A 15,077-nucleotide genomic window follows, 5' to 3' on the forward strand; every position below is an offset into this window, starting at 1 on the left:
CAAAGTGGGGCTTTTTCCACAAAGTTAAACTGAACCAAAAGGGAGTTGGAATGGCACGTTGCGTGGAGCAATCCAGGGCCTGTGGGTTGGAAATGGATTGGGGGTGTAACATACCTTGTTCTCGAAAGACATTGTGTCTAAAGTAATCTGATAGATGAAAAGTAGGTGTGATTGTCGGAAAAAATTTTCAGACTATGCGTAGTGAGAGCACTTTCCTCAAAGAATTGTCGACTTGCGGGAGGCACGGGTGCGGCTGCCGGGTGAGGTGGGTGAGAGGTGGGTGGTTGGGGCTTGTGTGCAGGACGTCTGTGACCGGTAATGTTTCTTCTTTTTCGTTGATTCTAAACGAAAATTGCGTTTTAGATCTTTCACGGTGTTTTGTTTTGGTGCGCTCGTGTCATTGTACTCTTTTATCTTTTTTTTTTCTTTATTTTCTAGTTAAGTGTAGCTATAGTAGTCGTTGCAGAACCCAAACCCCCAACCAGGCTCTCTGCAGTCCCCAGTCCCCGTTTTTTGCAGCCATTACTTCGAGTGCTATTTGCGGCTGTATATGAAAACGTCGCCGATCCGCGCCATGAATGCAAGAATTGCCTTTTGTACATCTGGTCTCATGCAACGATTGTTCACCTTCATGGCTACTCTGAAAAGTTCGGGAGCATGGGCACTGAAGTGGGCCTCGTCCATTTCAACGTAGCCCTCGAATATTTCCTTGATGACATGTCTCCAGGCGGTGATGTATGCCTGTTGTGTGGACTCGTCATATGCACAGTAGCGCTTGACGATTGCATTGCAGAGCGGCACCACTGACTCGAGAATGGTATCTTTGGTTTCGCTGTCGGTAGCCCTCTTGTCGTCGCAGTACAACGTAAACATTATATTCAAGAACACCGCGGCTGAAATTGTTTCTTGTTTGAGAAGCGTGGGCAATCTATCGATGACACCGCCCTCGTAAAGTTGATTTCTAAGCTTGTAGTTATCATTGAAACTCCGCGCAAACTCGTGACTGTTAAACAAGAACAGTGAAAGACGTATGAGTTCAGAGTCGGGGATCGACTCCACGAACACTTTCTTTTCGGTGAGTTCCATCACAGTCTCGATCAAAGTCAACTGCAAGACGCACTTCATCACCATGATTCTTTTGCTGCGAGCAGAATTCTCTTGAACACGGGCAACGTTGTTGGCTGCAGTGGTGCTCTCTTCGGCACCGTTTTCGTTGCTCTTCTCAGAGACAGGAGTTGCTCCACTAGGTACTTGTAGCAAGCCCTTAGCGGTAGTTTCCTCGAAGAGCTGGGCGAACGTGTCAACCACCAACGTCCATTGTTGCTCCGACATCCGGCTGGCGTTTTGGAGTATGAATTCTGTCAAGCATGCTTTTCCCGTTTGAGCGAGAATTTCGTTCTCTTGACAGATGAAATTGACTATAAGTCCCATGAGCTGGGGCTGAAGGGCTTCGAAAGCATCGAAATAGTGTGTGTACAATGATACCAAGCTATTAGATGCCTGTACAAGTGTTGTGGAAACCCAAACCGACATGCGATCAATCTCAGAAATACTCTCGTTGTTGTCAAACGATAAACTCCAAGGCTCAGAAAGCTTTCCAAAAATTGGTGCGAGAAGTTTGTGGTAAATGATATCCCAAAACTCGGGTTCGAAATGGTCACCATACTTGTGCAAGACGTCGAAGAATCTAGTCAATGTCTTCAGGCGAACCTCCATCTCCTCACCATGCATAATGATGTCGTAGAAACCAAACAAGATTGGGAACCATAATTTAGTGAGGTTTTCAATACGAGCCTGCTTTTCTCCGTTGGCCAATGGTTCGCTGGATTCAACAGTAAGTTTGGCGATTTGAACAAGTAGCTTTGTAAGAATTTCAACAGACAGAAGACCATACTTCTGGAACTTTTCATTTTTGGCGAATTCGGTGAAGCAGGCAACTAGATCGCCAAACGAATCTTGTGCACGAACCTCATCGAGATAGTCATTTTTGATCCGGAAAGCCATTTCGAATGCTTTCTTGACGATGCTATCGCTAGTTTGCTTTGCAGCAGCAGTAAGAACCTCAAAAATAGTTTTCCAACCTGATCTTATTTGATCAGCCTTAGCTAAGACCATATTGTTAACACAGTCAATGACCATCTCTTTCACTTCAATGGAGTGATTGTTGACAATGATGTGGTGGAATGGTTTCAAAAACTCCTGTTGGAACTTGAAGTGTGCCAACTCCTCCAATGACAAAAACCGAAGGGAGAGCTGCTTGAGAGAATCAAGGGCAAAGAAGTCAATTGTAAGGTTTGAGTGACAACCAACCTTGTTGAAAATGTCTCCCAAGTTGGCCCACAATGGCGACCATTCGAAACGAACACGTCCCATATTGTAGTAACAGATATCAACAACCTTTTGCAAGGAGAAGAGCCTAGGATTCTTTGCCGATCCTGACAGCTCGATCTCTTCCGAAACTACCTGTCTCAATGCGATGACAAAATCCTTAATTGCCTCTCCTGAAAGTTCAGAAGTGTTTGTGAAAACACGGTCCATGGCAACACTGAGGTCAGTCCGGCCAATAAGTGCTGCAGACTCTGGAGACAAATGTTGGTTTTGGTGCTTGATAGCTGCAGACTCTGAGGCAGTTGTTTCTCTCGAGAAGCCAAAGAATCCAGAAGGACGAGGTAAAGCACTCTCTGTAGATGTACGAGATACCAATTTTGCCACAGACACATCGGGAATAGAGTTCTGGTCAAATCCGTTGGCAATAAGTTGTAAACGCTCAAGCTGAGAGATCAGTGCCAATACCGCATACCAAAGGTTTTGTAAGAAATTGCCCTCGCTAATTGCCAAATCAAGAGTCAAGTACATAGCCTCGACGTTCTTTTGCTTGATATCGTCAATATTGGCAAGGTTTTGGAACTGAATGAGTGCATTGACAAAGGCTTTCTTCACATCTTCCATATCGAAAATGCAGGCAATTTTGATGGCGAACTTGAGACCTTCTAAGCACGCACGTACCACCTCGTCGTCGTCGTATTCCTTGAATGGCCCTGTAAGTCCAGCCAAAACCGACATCCAAACTTGGTTGAAGATAGCCTTCACCTGGATTATATTTGAAGCAACGTGGTAGTTCTCGTCTTCGTCGGTAGAGCGAGTGCGCTTTCCGAGACTCCGAACAAGCATTTCGGTTTTAGAAGACATTTCTTTTGATGCGTGGTTGTATGCCTCTTTATTCACGTCTCTGCCACTAAAGAATCCGACGCTTGCGGCATCAGCAGAGCCATCATTCATAATTGCAGCTGCTGATTGTTCAGAGAGAAGCTTGATCTCATTATTGTGCACTTCATTGAAAATTTCCTCGGATAGCTCTCTTGGCAAATTGTCTTCACAACCCTCATTCATTCTAACAAAGTCCTCTAAAGTCATTCTGCTCTTGAGATTCTTCGAATGCTGGTCTGTATTAAGCATGGTGGTGGAGTATGCCAAGTAGTACGCAGCGTTTGCATTCTCAAACACGTCGGGGTTACCTTCCACGTATCTCTCGGCAAAATTAAGCATGAATCTGTCGACTTTTTGGCCCTCACCGGGTAATCTGAACAACTGTAAGAAACTCCGCAAAGCGTCAACAAATGTTAGACCTGCAAAGTTTGACTTACTGAAAAAGGCATGTCGAAGTGCACCATCATTCTCACCACTCAAATATTCACCGATAGCAGCTTTGTCGAAAGAATCATTCTCTCTTAAGAACGAAGCAATATCCTCCACGGAATCAGACTTGAGGAAACCATTTTCGATGAAAAATTTGATGGCCTTAGCAGGTTTTTGCGTAAATCTACGTGAGCCCTCGGCAAACAATTTCTTTCTTTGCCTCTGACTCTCAAATTGCTCGTAATCGTCATTATCATCAGTTGCCCTGCTACCCTGTGCAGCGACAAACGAGGTGTTTCTTGAGTTATCGCGACTTGATGTTGGCGAAAATGGAGCCGAAGATGGATGGGATTTACTTTGGCTGGATCTTGAGCCAAGTGCACCCTTCTGGCACCAAGAATTGAGCGAACGCAAGAAAGCGACGAAACAGTTCAACGATGTCACTTTTAGGGCATACTCGAGAGGAAATGATGCGTACACGTCCGGCTCAGGGGGTCTCGAAGAGATCCTAGCACTGTTCAACTCACCAATTTTGGAGACATCGTAAAGAGCAATGCCTTGTCTCTTCTTCTCTTTGTATGCGATTTGTTGAGCTGCTGTCACATCAACACGTGCGAGCGCAAGTTTCGTCAAGTAATTGATCAACATATCACAGATATCGGGCATTTTGCTCACACAGTCATAGTTGAGGTAGAATTCAATAAGACACCGCGAATCATTGCAAAGACGTTCTATAATTGCGAGAAGATATCTTTTATGATGTGGCGTTGATGTCTTGATTTCACCGATTGGGAAGTAGATGGTTTCGAAAAAGATCGAGATTTCCTTTCTGAAGTCAGAGCGCAAATTTGCAACTAGGAGCCAGAAAATTTCAATGGAGAGCTCAAACACAGGTGCTAAACTCGAAGTGGCATTTCTAGACAATGCTTGAGAAAGAGAAGGACGGATAGCATCCACGAGTCTTGTATGCTTTTCAGACTTGGAGGACAAGAGCACGACATCCTTGTTCAAGAAAATGTCGATATTGTCCTTTAAGATAGTGTGAATGAGATGCAAAGTGAGCAACTTCTGGCGTGCGGCATGAGACCTCATATCGACATTATCGGAGTCAAGGTCTTTGCTAGCCAACTTACAGATAACTCTAAAGATTAAGAAGGCATCTTTCACTGCCAAGTCCTCATCTTTGGCCGAAGCATCACTGGCCTCTTTCACTCGTTCTATATCAGCGGAATCACCGGCCAGGTCTCGCAACTTTTCGAGGGTGAGCTTGTCGTTTATATTGTCAGAAGAGACATCCGCGTCGATATCAGAGGCCACAGGAACGGAGTCGAAACTGGTGTTTTTCCCTCTCTGAGCCGCTTCGTTGACTCGCTGGAACACAGCGCCGACAACTTGGGTCAAGGATCCCTGGGCAAGGCCCTGGTTATCCTGAGACAAAGACAAGATTGTGACGTTGAAAATTTGGCGAACGGCTTTTAGAAGCGACGCGCCGTGTGTGGGCATGTTCAAAATGCTCTGGACAAGTGCTTTGACCACCTGGACCTCCAACTTCTCGTCCGTTCCCTCACCCTCGAAACAAGAGGAGATGACGTCGATGGCCGCGTCGGTGAGCATTGCACGGTCCAACTCGTCTTCGAACACCGTGTAGTCGAAGAGCTTGGCGAAAACATCGACCGCTTTCGACTTGAGGTCCTGACTGCCATGCTCACAGAGAACTTTTAAGGAATCATAGATTACGTGCACGGTTTGGGCGGAAGGAGCGGCAAGACTGTCGATGGATTTCTTCGCGGCCGCCAGCAAAGCCTCGTTCTTCTTGACCTCTTTGGTCTCGGCAATGTTCTGGAATGCTTTCAGGAAGATCTGGACGTTTTCAAGCTTGGCATTATAGTGCGTGGTGGCCTCAACTGGGTCTACAACGGCCACTGGTTCGCTTGTTTCTACTGGCTGTTGTACAGCGTCTTTTCCTGGAACCGGTGGTACTACTTCTGGTTGTGATTCCTCAGGGACTTCAGTTTCCTCAGGGACTTCAGGTTCTTGAGTGGCCTTAGTTTCTTCAGTAGGAACATCTGTCACAGCTACATTTTCTCCTACTTCCTCAAGGGTATCCTCCTTTGGCGGTTCATCCTCAATTTCAACTTCTTGGACGGGCTTACTGTTTTCGGCCTGCTTGTCATTGGCTGCAATGTCAGTATCTACATCCTCATTCGTTTCTTTGGAATCGACTTTGGATTCCAGGACTTGATCTTCCACTTCTGCGGCACTTTCAGAACTTTTCTCGTGCACGGCCTCTGGCACTTCAATCTCCGAATCCTCTTTGGTGCCGGAATTGTCTGGAATGTCTTGTGGTTCCGAATCGGCGAGGTCGGCGGTATTTATAGTTTTCGTCCCGTTCCCGGAGATAGGAACGGCCGGGTCTTCGACGGACGTAGAAGTCCGAACGGTCGGCGGATCCTCTGCCATTGCCGATATTATTCTTGCGAAGGACGGATCGTCTGAAGTGTATGTACTTGGTTCTTTTTCGGAAACACTATGTGGAAGTTGAGGTGCGCGAGCGGCCGGTCACGTGGCAGAACACCGCTGGGCTTATCTGGAAAATCGGTAATTTGATAAGGGCGTTTTTTTAAAATTAGAGAAATGGTAATAGTTTTTTTCTTAATACATTCTCTTTTTTTGAGTTGATTTAATTTTAATAGCTTTTACTTTGTGATGTGGAGACTTGACTGAAGTATATAGGGGTGCAACACGCAAAAGAACAGAAGCTGCGAAAATTGGAATGCAAGATGGTGCCACTTCAACTCAAATTTGGACATTAAATTGCATTAATATACTTGACAGACATTTTGGACGTCTTACTACACAATAGTGAAGATACTCAAAGAATAACTATATTAAATCTATAACATAAAGCAGTCTTAGAACTCGCTCAAAGCGACAGCAGTAGCTTGGAAGTCATCGTGGGAGATGGAAACGTTGACCTTCTTGACTCCAGCCTTGGCAGCGGCGTCCTTAGCAGCACCAGTCAAAACGACGGTTGGAGCACCGTTGGAGTCACGGACAATCTCAATCTCCTTCAAGGCAGCGCCGCCACCTTGAGACTTGACACCCAAGGCCTTGAAAACAGCCTCCTTGGCAGACCAGGTACCGGTGAACAGGGCACGGGCGTAAGAAGACTTGTTGGCGTAGGCAATCTCGGCTTGAGTGAAGTTACGCTCGATGAAAGTGTCGTTCTCCAAGTTCAAAGCAGAAAGAAGCTCAACGTCCACACCAACACCCTTAGAACCCTTGTTCAAGGAGCTCAAAGCCTTAGAGGTGGAGTCAGCAATGTTGGAAACGTAGCTCTTGTTGCTTTGCACACCCTTGTTGCTGAACACCAAGCCACCGACCTTAGCTTGCTCAACACGAGCCAATGGGTCCAAGTAGACAGGCTGCTCCAACTCATCAGCGTATGGAGCCTTGTCCTTTGGAACGAACATGGTGTTACGGGTGATGGCGTTGTGCATGTAACGGTAAGCCTTCTTGTTTCTAGCAGAAACTCTGGTGACGTAGTCCTCGTAGGTGTCTCTGTCCAAAGAAGCGAACAAGTAGTCGGAGTGGACAACGATAGCTTGAGCACCCTTTTGACCGAAACCGAAAGAGGTGACAGAGACGGCCTTGATACCATCGGTTTGGATGGAACGAGATGGGTACAAGACGTACTCAAAGTCCTCCATGATCTTGTCGACATTGTCGGCATTTCTGTTACCTGGAACGAGACCAGAGTTCAAGATCTGGATGGCACCGTTCAACATCCAAGCACCGGCGGCACCCTTAGGGTGACCAGTCAAGTACTTCTGGAAGACACCAAAGACAGGGTTACCCTCGGTTCTACCCAAGTGCTTCATCATAGCGTTAATGGTAGCAGACTCGTTCTTGTCGTTAGCCTTGGTAGAAGTACCGTGGAAGGAAGCAACTCCCAAGTCGTCGATGGTAAGACCGTAAGTAGCCAAAGCTCCTCTCAATGGAGCAATACGTGGGTCACCCTTGTAGAAGTTGTTACCCCACATACGCTTGGCCTCGGCGCTTTGTCTCTTGGCCTCACGGTGGATCTCCTCGGTTCTCTCACGCAAGAACTCGGCAGTGCTGAACTCAGCGCCGTACTCCTCCTTAGCCAACTCGGCTTCCTCAGACAAGTACTCGATCTCGGAAGACTCCCAAGCACCGATCTGGTTCAAACGTTGCTTCAATTGTCTAGCTCTGTACTTGATGTTCATCAAGCTGGATGGGTACTTCAAGTCACCGTGGTGCTCACGGGCAGTGGTCAAGATACCCTTACCTGGAGCAGGAACAGAACGACCAATCTTGTCAGTGGCAGTGGCGGTCATAGCGACGACAGCGTAAATTGGAACACCCATCTTAAGGGCCAAGTCAGCAGACATGATGACCTGGATACCGGAACCTTGAGACTCCATGAAACCGTTTCTGGTGGTGGTAGCAGGTCTGGACATCTCAGATGGAGTTCTACCGTGGGCAAACTCGTCCAAAGCGTTGGAAGTGGCGTTCATGTTGGCGAACTCGTAAGAACCCTCCTCTTGGAAGTCATCGTAACCACCGACGATACAGATCTTGGCCTTACCGGAGATGACGGTCTCAACACCAGTGTCAACGGACTCGACAGCGGTAGCACAGGCACCGACAGAGGTCTTGATAGGACCAGAGGAAGACAACAACAACATGTTAACCCAAGCAGGCATGGTGTTGATGAAAGACTCTTGCAAGATATCGTTTTGGACTGGCTTGTCGGAGTATCTGTCCTTGAACATACCTCTCAAGGCAGAGACACCACCCATACCGGAACCAGAACAGTTACCAACCTCGGAAACGTGGACGTACTTGTAGAACTCGTATGGGTCGGTGACACCAGCAGACAACAAAGCCTCGACGGTAGAAACCAACACGTACAAGGTGATAGGGTCAACCTGGGAGATGGTGTCATCTGGAATACCGTATCTCTTGGCGTTCCAACCGGTAGGAATTTGACCGGCAACCAAACGGTCGAATCTAAGAGCCTTTGGAATCAAGAGAGTAGTACCCTTCAAGACACGGACGGTGTACTCGCCGGTCTCAGGAATCTCGAAGATTTCAACCTGGTCACCGTGTTGGAGCTTGTATTGCTCAGCGGTCTCCTTAGAAGCCTCGAATGGCTCCAAGTCGTGTTGAATGACAACCTCTTGGATCAAGCTCTTCTTGTTAGGGTCGTAGCCACCGAACAACTCTGGCTCGATAAGACGGATACCAGAGTGGTCCAAGATCTCCTCCTCGTACTTGGTCTTGATGTCCTTGTCGTCGACTGGAGTCAGGGTCTTGGCGTCAACCCAACCAACGTAAGGCTTACCCTTCAAGTTACCATTATGGTACTTGATCAAGCCCATAATCCAGGCCATCTCAATACAACCCTCGATGGAGAACTCACCCTTGGCCTCCATCTCCCAACGGGTTCTGGCGTTACCCCAAGGACCAACCTCAGCGAAACCGGTAACCACAATAACAGACTCCAAGTCCAACATGCCCTCCATGTCTGGAGCGATCTTCTTGATCTCGTCGTAAGACTTGGTTTCTGGGAATGGGAAGGTCATGTTGGCACGAGGTTGGACAGTGGCCTTGGTGAAGTTAGCGTCAACACCGGTACCGTGGATAACCTTTTGCTCGATAGAGTTCTCCATGGAAACGGCTCTTCTGACGTCAGCGGTCTCGACCAAGTCAGATCTCAACTTGGAGGTGAACTCCTTCAAGTTCTCGATGAATTGAAGACCACCGTTCAAGTCAGCCAAAACAGGCTGCTCTTGACACAAGTTGATGACTTGAGGAGTCAACAAACCCAAGATGTTGAAAGCCATCTCCTTTTGAGAGAAAGTACGAACACCCATCTTCTCAATGCCCTCGGCAATGATGTTGTTGGCACTCATCAAACCAGTACCTCTGGTCCAACCGATGACAGCACCACAGATGGTCAACTTGGTGGCCCAGTCCTCAGAGTACCATCTGTTGAACAAGGTCTCCAAGGAAACCTTGGACTCGGAGTACAAACCGTCGAAACCGAAAGTACCGTGGTTTGGAGAAAGTGGCAAGATAACCTGGGCTGGACGAGTGTCGGTTTGCTTGTGGGCCTTGACGGCACCCAACAAACGGATCAAGTTGGTCAACATGATTCTGTGGGCCAACTCGGAACGAGAGTCGATGTTGTCGATACCGTTACCGTTCTCTGGGATAGCAGCGAAAGGAATGATGGCATCCAAGTCCCAGCCCAAACCGTCCTTCTTGTTGTAGATGTACTCGACCAAAGCCTCAACATCTTGTTGAGAACCCTGGTTGAATGGAACAACAATCAAGGTGGAGCCAGTAGCACCGTAACGGGAGTACATGGATTGGTAGTATTCAGTGACCTTCTTGGAGAATCTGGAAGTGGTGACAATGACCTTGGCACCACCGGAGATCAAACCTTGCAAGATCTCAGCACCGATAGAGCCAGCACCAGCACCAGTGACCAAGACGTGCTTGTCCTTGAAGGTCAAACCGTTGATGGCACCGCTCTCCAAGCCATCCAAGTACATGGAAGACAACTTGTGGTCGTACTCCCAGCCGTGCTTGGTCTTCTTTTGAAGGTGCAAGAATGGGATGGTTTGAGGTGGAATGATGGAAGAGACTGGCTGCAAGATAGAAGTCTTGTCTGGCAAGGAAGCAATCTCGTCGTCGGAAGATGGGGTGTCCTCCTCCTCGGTTGGGGTCAGAACACCAGAACCGGACTGCTGGTTGTCCAAGACAGTCTTGGTGGCTTGGTCCAAGGTGATCTCCTTGTTCTTGGAGATGTAGTTGACCAATTGACCGTACAATTGGTCGAGCTCCATCTTGGTGCTCTTGGAAAGGGCAGATTGCTTGGAAATGGCAGAGTAGACACGGGCCAAGTCCTCTTGGATGGTTGGCTGCTCGACCTTGGTCATGGCACCACCTTGAGCCATCTCGTAGACGTATTGCTCGAATTTACGGACGGACTCCTTGTTGGCCTCTTCGTACACAATGGTACCCTTGGCGTCAACGGTGGTCTTAGGACCAGTGATTCTGGAGACATCCTTGTAGACTGGCTCAGCGTCCATGACTTGCTTACAGTTGTCGATCAATTGTTGACCCAATCTCTTGGCCAACTGGTAGGTCTCACCCTTGTAGTCAGGGGTGTGGTCAATGTGGTATTGCATGAACTTGATCAAGGTAGGAGAGGCTCTGTTCATGATCTGGATACATTGGTTGATGGTCTCACGGTCTACGGAGGTCAACTTGCCGAAAATGATGTCGAAGTACATGGACAACACGTCTTGACGGGCCCAGTTCCAGTAGGAGTCGTATGTTCTGGCCTTCAAGTTGGAGAAGATAGGCTTGATACCCTTGGCGTAGAACTCGCCGTGCTCAGCCTCCCACAAGTCCAACTCCTTCTGCAAGACGTCGGAGGCCTCCTTCTCCTTGATGTGGGCCTTGGCGCCCTTGTTCAAGTCCACCTGCAAGTATCTGGCCAAGGTCTCGAGCTGTTGCTTGGCCAAAGCCTTGTTCTCGGCGGACATGGCGTCCAAAGCAGCGCTGTCGATGACAGCACCACCAGCGCCACCGGCGGCGCCAGCAGCAGCGGCGGAAGCCAAAGAAATGCCGGCGGAAGAAGCGTACTTCTGGGCCACGGTGTCGAAGAACTCCTTGGCGTCGGCCTCGGAGCCCAAACGGGCAGCGGGCTCGTTGACCAAGGCCAACAACAACACGGAGTCCTGTCTACCGGCACCCAAGCCGAATTTGGACTCCAAGTATTTACGGGCCACGGTGACGGAGAATCCACCGGGCATCTTGGACGACATCAATCTGCTGACCAACGAGGAGGAGGTCTTACCCAACTGGCCGTTGAAAGTGTCCTGGAACTGCTCGGCCAACTCCTCCAATGGCGTGTCCTCGGGCTTGTCGGGCGTGGAGCCGAACTCCTTACCCAAGTCACCCAAGATCTCGTTCTGCACGGTGGACTTACCGTTGACCAAGTCCTTGATGGCCTTGCTCATGGGCACGGCGTCCAAGGATTTCTTCAACTTCTGGGCCACCAACACGTGCAACAACAACGAGGCCTTGACGGGCTCGTCGGAGATGGAAGCGGCTGGACCGGCTGGAGCAGCGGCAGCCACTGGAGCAGCAGCCACTGGAGCTGGAGCAGCAGCAGCAGGGGCGGCGGCGGCAGCGGGGGCGGCCTCCTCGGCAGCTGGTGGAGGAGCCAAGTCGGCGGGGTCGGGGGTGTAGTAGATCTCCTTCGCGTCCTTGGCGTAACACAAGACCTGACGCTGCAACGACAACGCGGCGTCGTAGGACTCGTACTTGGCCTTGATGGTTCTGGAGGCCATGCCGGCCAACGTTGGCGAAGGACCGATCTCGACCACACGCTCGGTGTTGTGGTCCTTCAAGAAGACGTCTTGGGTCTCGATCCATCTGACGGGGGAGGCGAATTGGTAGGCCAACAACTCGGTCAAAAGAGTGTGGGAAAGCTCCTGTTCAATCTCTGGTCTCATATTGGTGAAAGTGATAGTTGAGTTTGGAGAAATTAGGGGGAAATACGTGAATTGACTATTGTTCAGTGAAGAATATGGAGGTGACACTTTCTGTGGTGATGATGTGTCGTGATCCAATTGGGTGTACCTTAATACGAGTTAAGGGTACGGATTAGAAAGAAATGGGGATAAATAGTTTCACTGGGGGTTTTTTCTCGGAAAAATCAACGAGCGGTGGAAAGAGGACGCATCGCTCTGGTTATATTGGTGTGTCCTGCAGATGGCGGCGCTGGTCCGATATGGAATATTGGGTGCAAATAATGTTGGGGCGGTTGGGTCTGGGTCCGGCAGATAGACGTGGAAAAGAAGTCAACGTTTGATCTGGGTACAGTTGGTTAGAGAGAGTGGATGTACATTGGGGGGGTATGTTTTTGTGGATTTTTCTGGGTTTTTGTGGATTTTTGTGGATTTGAAATGTTTTGGGCTATTTGATATGAATTGGTCGCTTTTTCTCTTTTTTTTTCGGGGAAAAGCTGGAAGAATGGCGCGTATCCTTGGTTGTAGTGTGTCCTCTCCTCCATATAGGGTTTGGGTGCAAATGTAGATGCAGTTTCTTTTTGGCACTGGTGAAAGAACCCACAAGTATAGCTGACATGATGTTGAGACGATCACAGAAGTTCACAGAAATTAACAACAATAATCAGTGATTCTTGAATGAAGTTGTCAAATTCGGAAAAGTTTGAGTGTGGATGTGATTCTTGGAGAGACTCGGAATATGATCAATAGATGGTGGGAAACACAAGTTGGGACACCAGGGGCCGATCTACTGGCGCAGATATTTTCTGTAAATAGGTGGAGATTGTCTTTCAAATATGCCTGATTTCCCTAGGTAAGCCCTGCGTCATCTTATCGAAGCCATAGTGCATTGGTAGAGTATCGTTTCTAGTTTGATGGGTAGTTTGGGAGAGCATTACATTCATTAGAATTAGAAACGTCTTTTTGTTACACTACATTTGAAGCTCGTTAGTGATTTGAAGAAGATTTCCATTATCCTTGTATGATTGAAAGTAGGTTTGATTTGCCCTTAATTACTGTTTCACCTACCATTGATCAATGTCTATGGTTGCAATCCACACAGAATGACGCATTTCCCTCAAATTGAATGAAATCAGAAGTACATCTGTTCAATCCGTGAGCGAAAAGAATCCAAAAAGGGACAATAAATAGAAAGAGTGCCAACTGGTGCCAAAGTTCATTAGCCATATTTGCATCCTACTGGCGCTGTGAGGACGATCATTGATGTCTATCTGTTTGCTCGAGAATGACTTGAGTTAGAGAATCTATACAATTTGCTTTCTAGAATCGACTGTAACTAGCCATACTTCTTGGCCAAGCCGATGAACCCCTCCTCTGGTTCTCCAAGTCCCGTCATTGGGCATCTAAAGCTTAAGCTTTTGTGCTGTCCCATCGTCATTCATCTGATTTCTCTCCGACTATCAAAAGATATCCCGATACTCTCAATTCGGTGTTCTAGTGGTAATCCTATATGAGTTGCGAACAGGCGCTTGTACTGAACTAGATATATGAACATGTCTATGACCAAATGCTGCAGAAACTCCAAAAGATCGAAGCTTTAATTTCCGTTTCTCTAGTTTCCTTATTTTGCATTTTCATCACACAGTAACATCTACCATCTACTCCCATGGTGAGTGAATCCCGATCGAAATGGCCTGAAAATTGGACATACTAAAGAAGACACTATTACACATGAACAAAAACTTTCAACAATCCATGATCACTTCGTAAGTAAGTATTATGACGAAATCCCGATTTTTCACGCACATTTCCCATTTACTAAAATTCTCCAATCTCTCAACCATTATACATATCCCATGTCCTTACCTACTTCTGCTACAGAATGCGAAATGACACCCAACTCAACGAACATCAACAACTCATTCACACTAAAAGAAAACAAAAAACCTCATATTAAACACATTAAACACATTAAACAATAATTCAAAAAACACATTATCTTAAACAAATTAACTCCCCCCTACCAATTCCAATCGATCCCCCATCTCCCAGCCCTAACCCGGTCGTGCCAGACCCACAGCCCTATATAGGGCTCTGCTTTTCGTGAAAAATTATTTCCCCAACTAATACACGTTTTTCTTCGCAAGCTTCATGTAGAATTTCCAACGCGTAAGCCTTCGCGCCTGCCCTGGGAGTATTCGGTTACTCCCAGTTTAAACTGGCAGGGGCGATACTACGCAGTTGGAAGATTGAAGTGATCATCTCCACCCTGTCTGACGGCTCTTGTAGCCACCACGTGAACTTACGGGACTATTAATATGATCGACATTTTTTCTTTAGATTCTGTTTTAGCTGCGTTTTTTGTATTGCACCTTGTACCATAAGTTAATTCTCATAGAGGGACCATGTTCAATGACTGAAGTTCTAATTGACAATACAAAGGGTGTGCCATTTTAGCAACAACGAAGCGCAAGTGGTTTAGTGGTAAAATCCAACGTTGCCATCGTTGGGCCCCCGGTTCGATTCCGGGCTTGCGCATTCTTTTTGCCTTTTGACATTCTTGTTCTATTCCTTTTAATGCATAGAATGCACGAATGCAAATACACCCAACTACAACCTACGACATTTCTTCCATCGAAGCGCAAGTGGTTTAGTGGTAAAATCCAACGTTGCCATCGTTGGGCCCCCGGTTCGATTCCGGGCTTGCGCAGTTCTTTTTGCAATATTCCCTGCAATTATTTTTTATCGATTTATTCTCTGACTGATAGCGCAGTACATTTACCCAACGCACTGAGACACGCACCACCGTCTCTAATCTGCCGCTGCACTGCCTGCAGGAGCTGATAACAATATCTGATAAATGAC

General features: G+C 47.5%; 2 protein-coding genes and 2 non-coding genes across 4 annotated transcripts; 2 read left to right on the plus strand and 2 right to left on the minus strand.

Moving 5' to 3' along the window:
• Positions 1-534: 534 nt before the first annotated feature.
• PUMCH_004239 (uncharacterized protein) lies at positions 535-6,096 on the minus strand (the record flags this gene model as incomplete). The annotated part of the gene is made up of 1 exon (XM_063023183.1): positions 535-6,096. The coding sequence occupies one exon, from the start codon at positions 6,094-6,096 to the stop codon at positions 535-537; it is 5,562 nt and encodes a 1,853-aa protein (XP_062879253.1).
• A 452-nt stretch (positions 6,097-6,548) lies between these two features.
• PUMCH_004240 (uncharacterized protein) lies at positions 6,549-12,197 on the minus strand (the record flags this gene model as incomplete). Its single annotated transcript, XM_063023184.1, has 1 exon — positions 6,549-12,197. One exon carries the CDS (start codon positions 12,195-12,197, stop codon positions 6,549-6,551), a length of 5,649 nt encoding a protein of 1,882 aa, XP_062879254.1.
• A 2,482-nt stretch (positions 12,198-14,679) lies between these two features.
• Positions 14,680-14,750, plus strand: PUMCH_004241. Its single transcript has one exon. It is a non-coding gene; the product is annotated as a tRNA-Gly (tRNA).
• Positions 14,751-14,851: 101 nt separating this feature from the next.
• Positions 14,852-14,922, plus strand: PUMCH_004242. The gene has a single exon. It is a non-coding gene; the product is annotated as a tRNA-Gly (tRNA).
• Positions 14,923-15,077: the final 155 nt, after the last annotated feature.

This window comes from Australozyma saopauloensis, chromosome 5 (assembly GCF_035610405.1).
Source record: "Australozyma saopauloensis chromosome 5, complete sequence".
NCBI classification, from domain to species: Eukaryota; Fungi; Ascomycota; class Pichiomycetes; order Serinales; family Metschnikowiaceae; genus Australozyma; species Australozyma saopauloensis.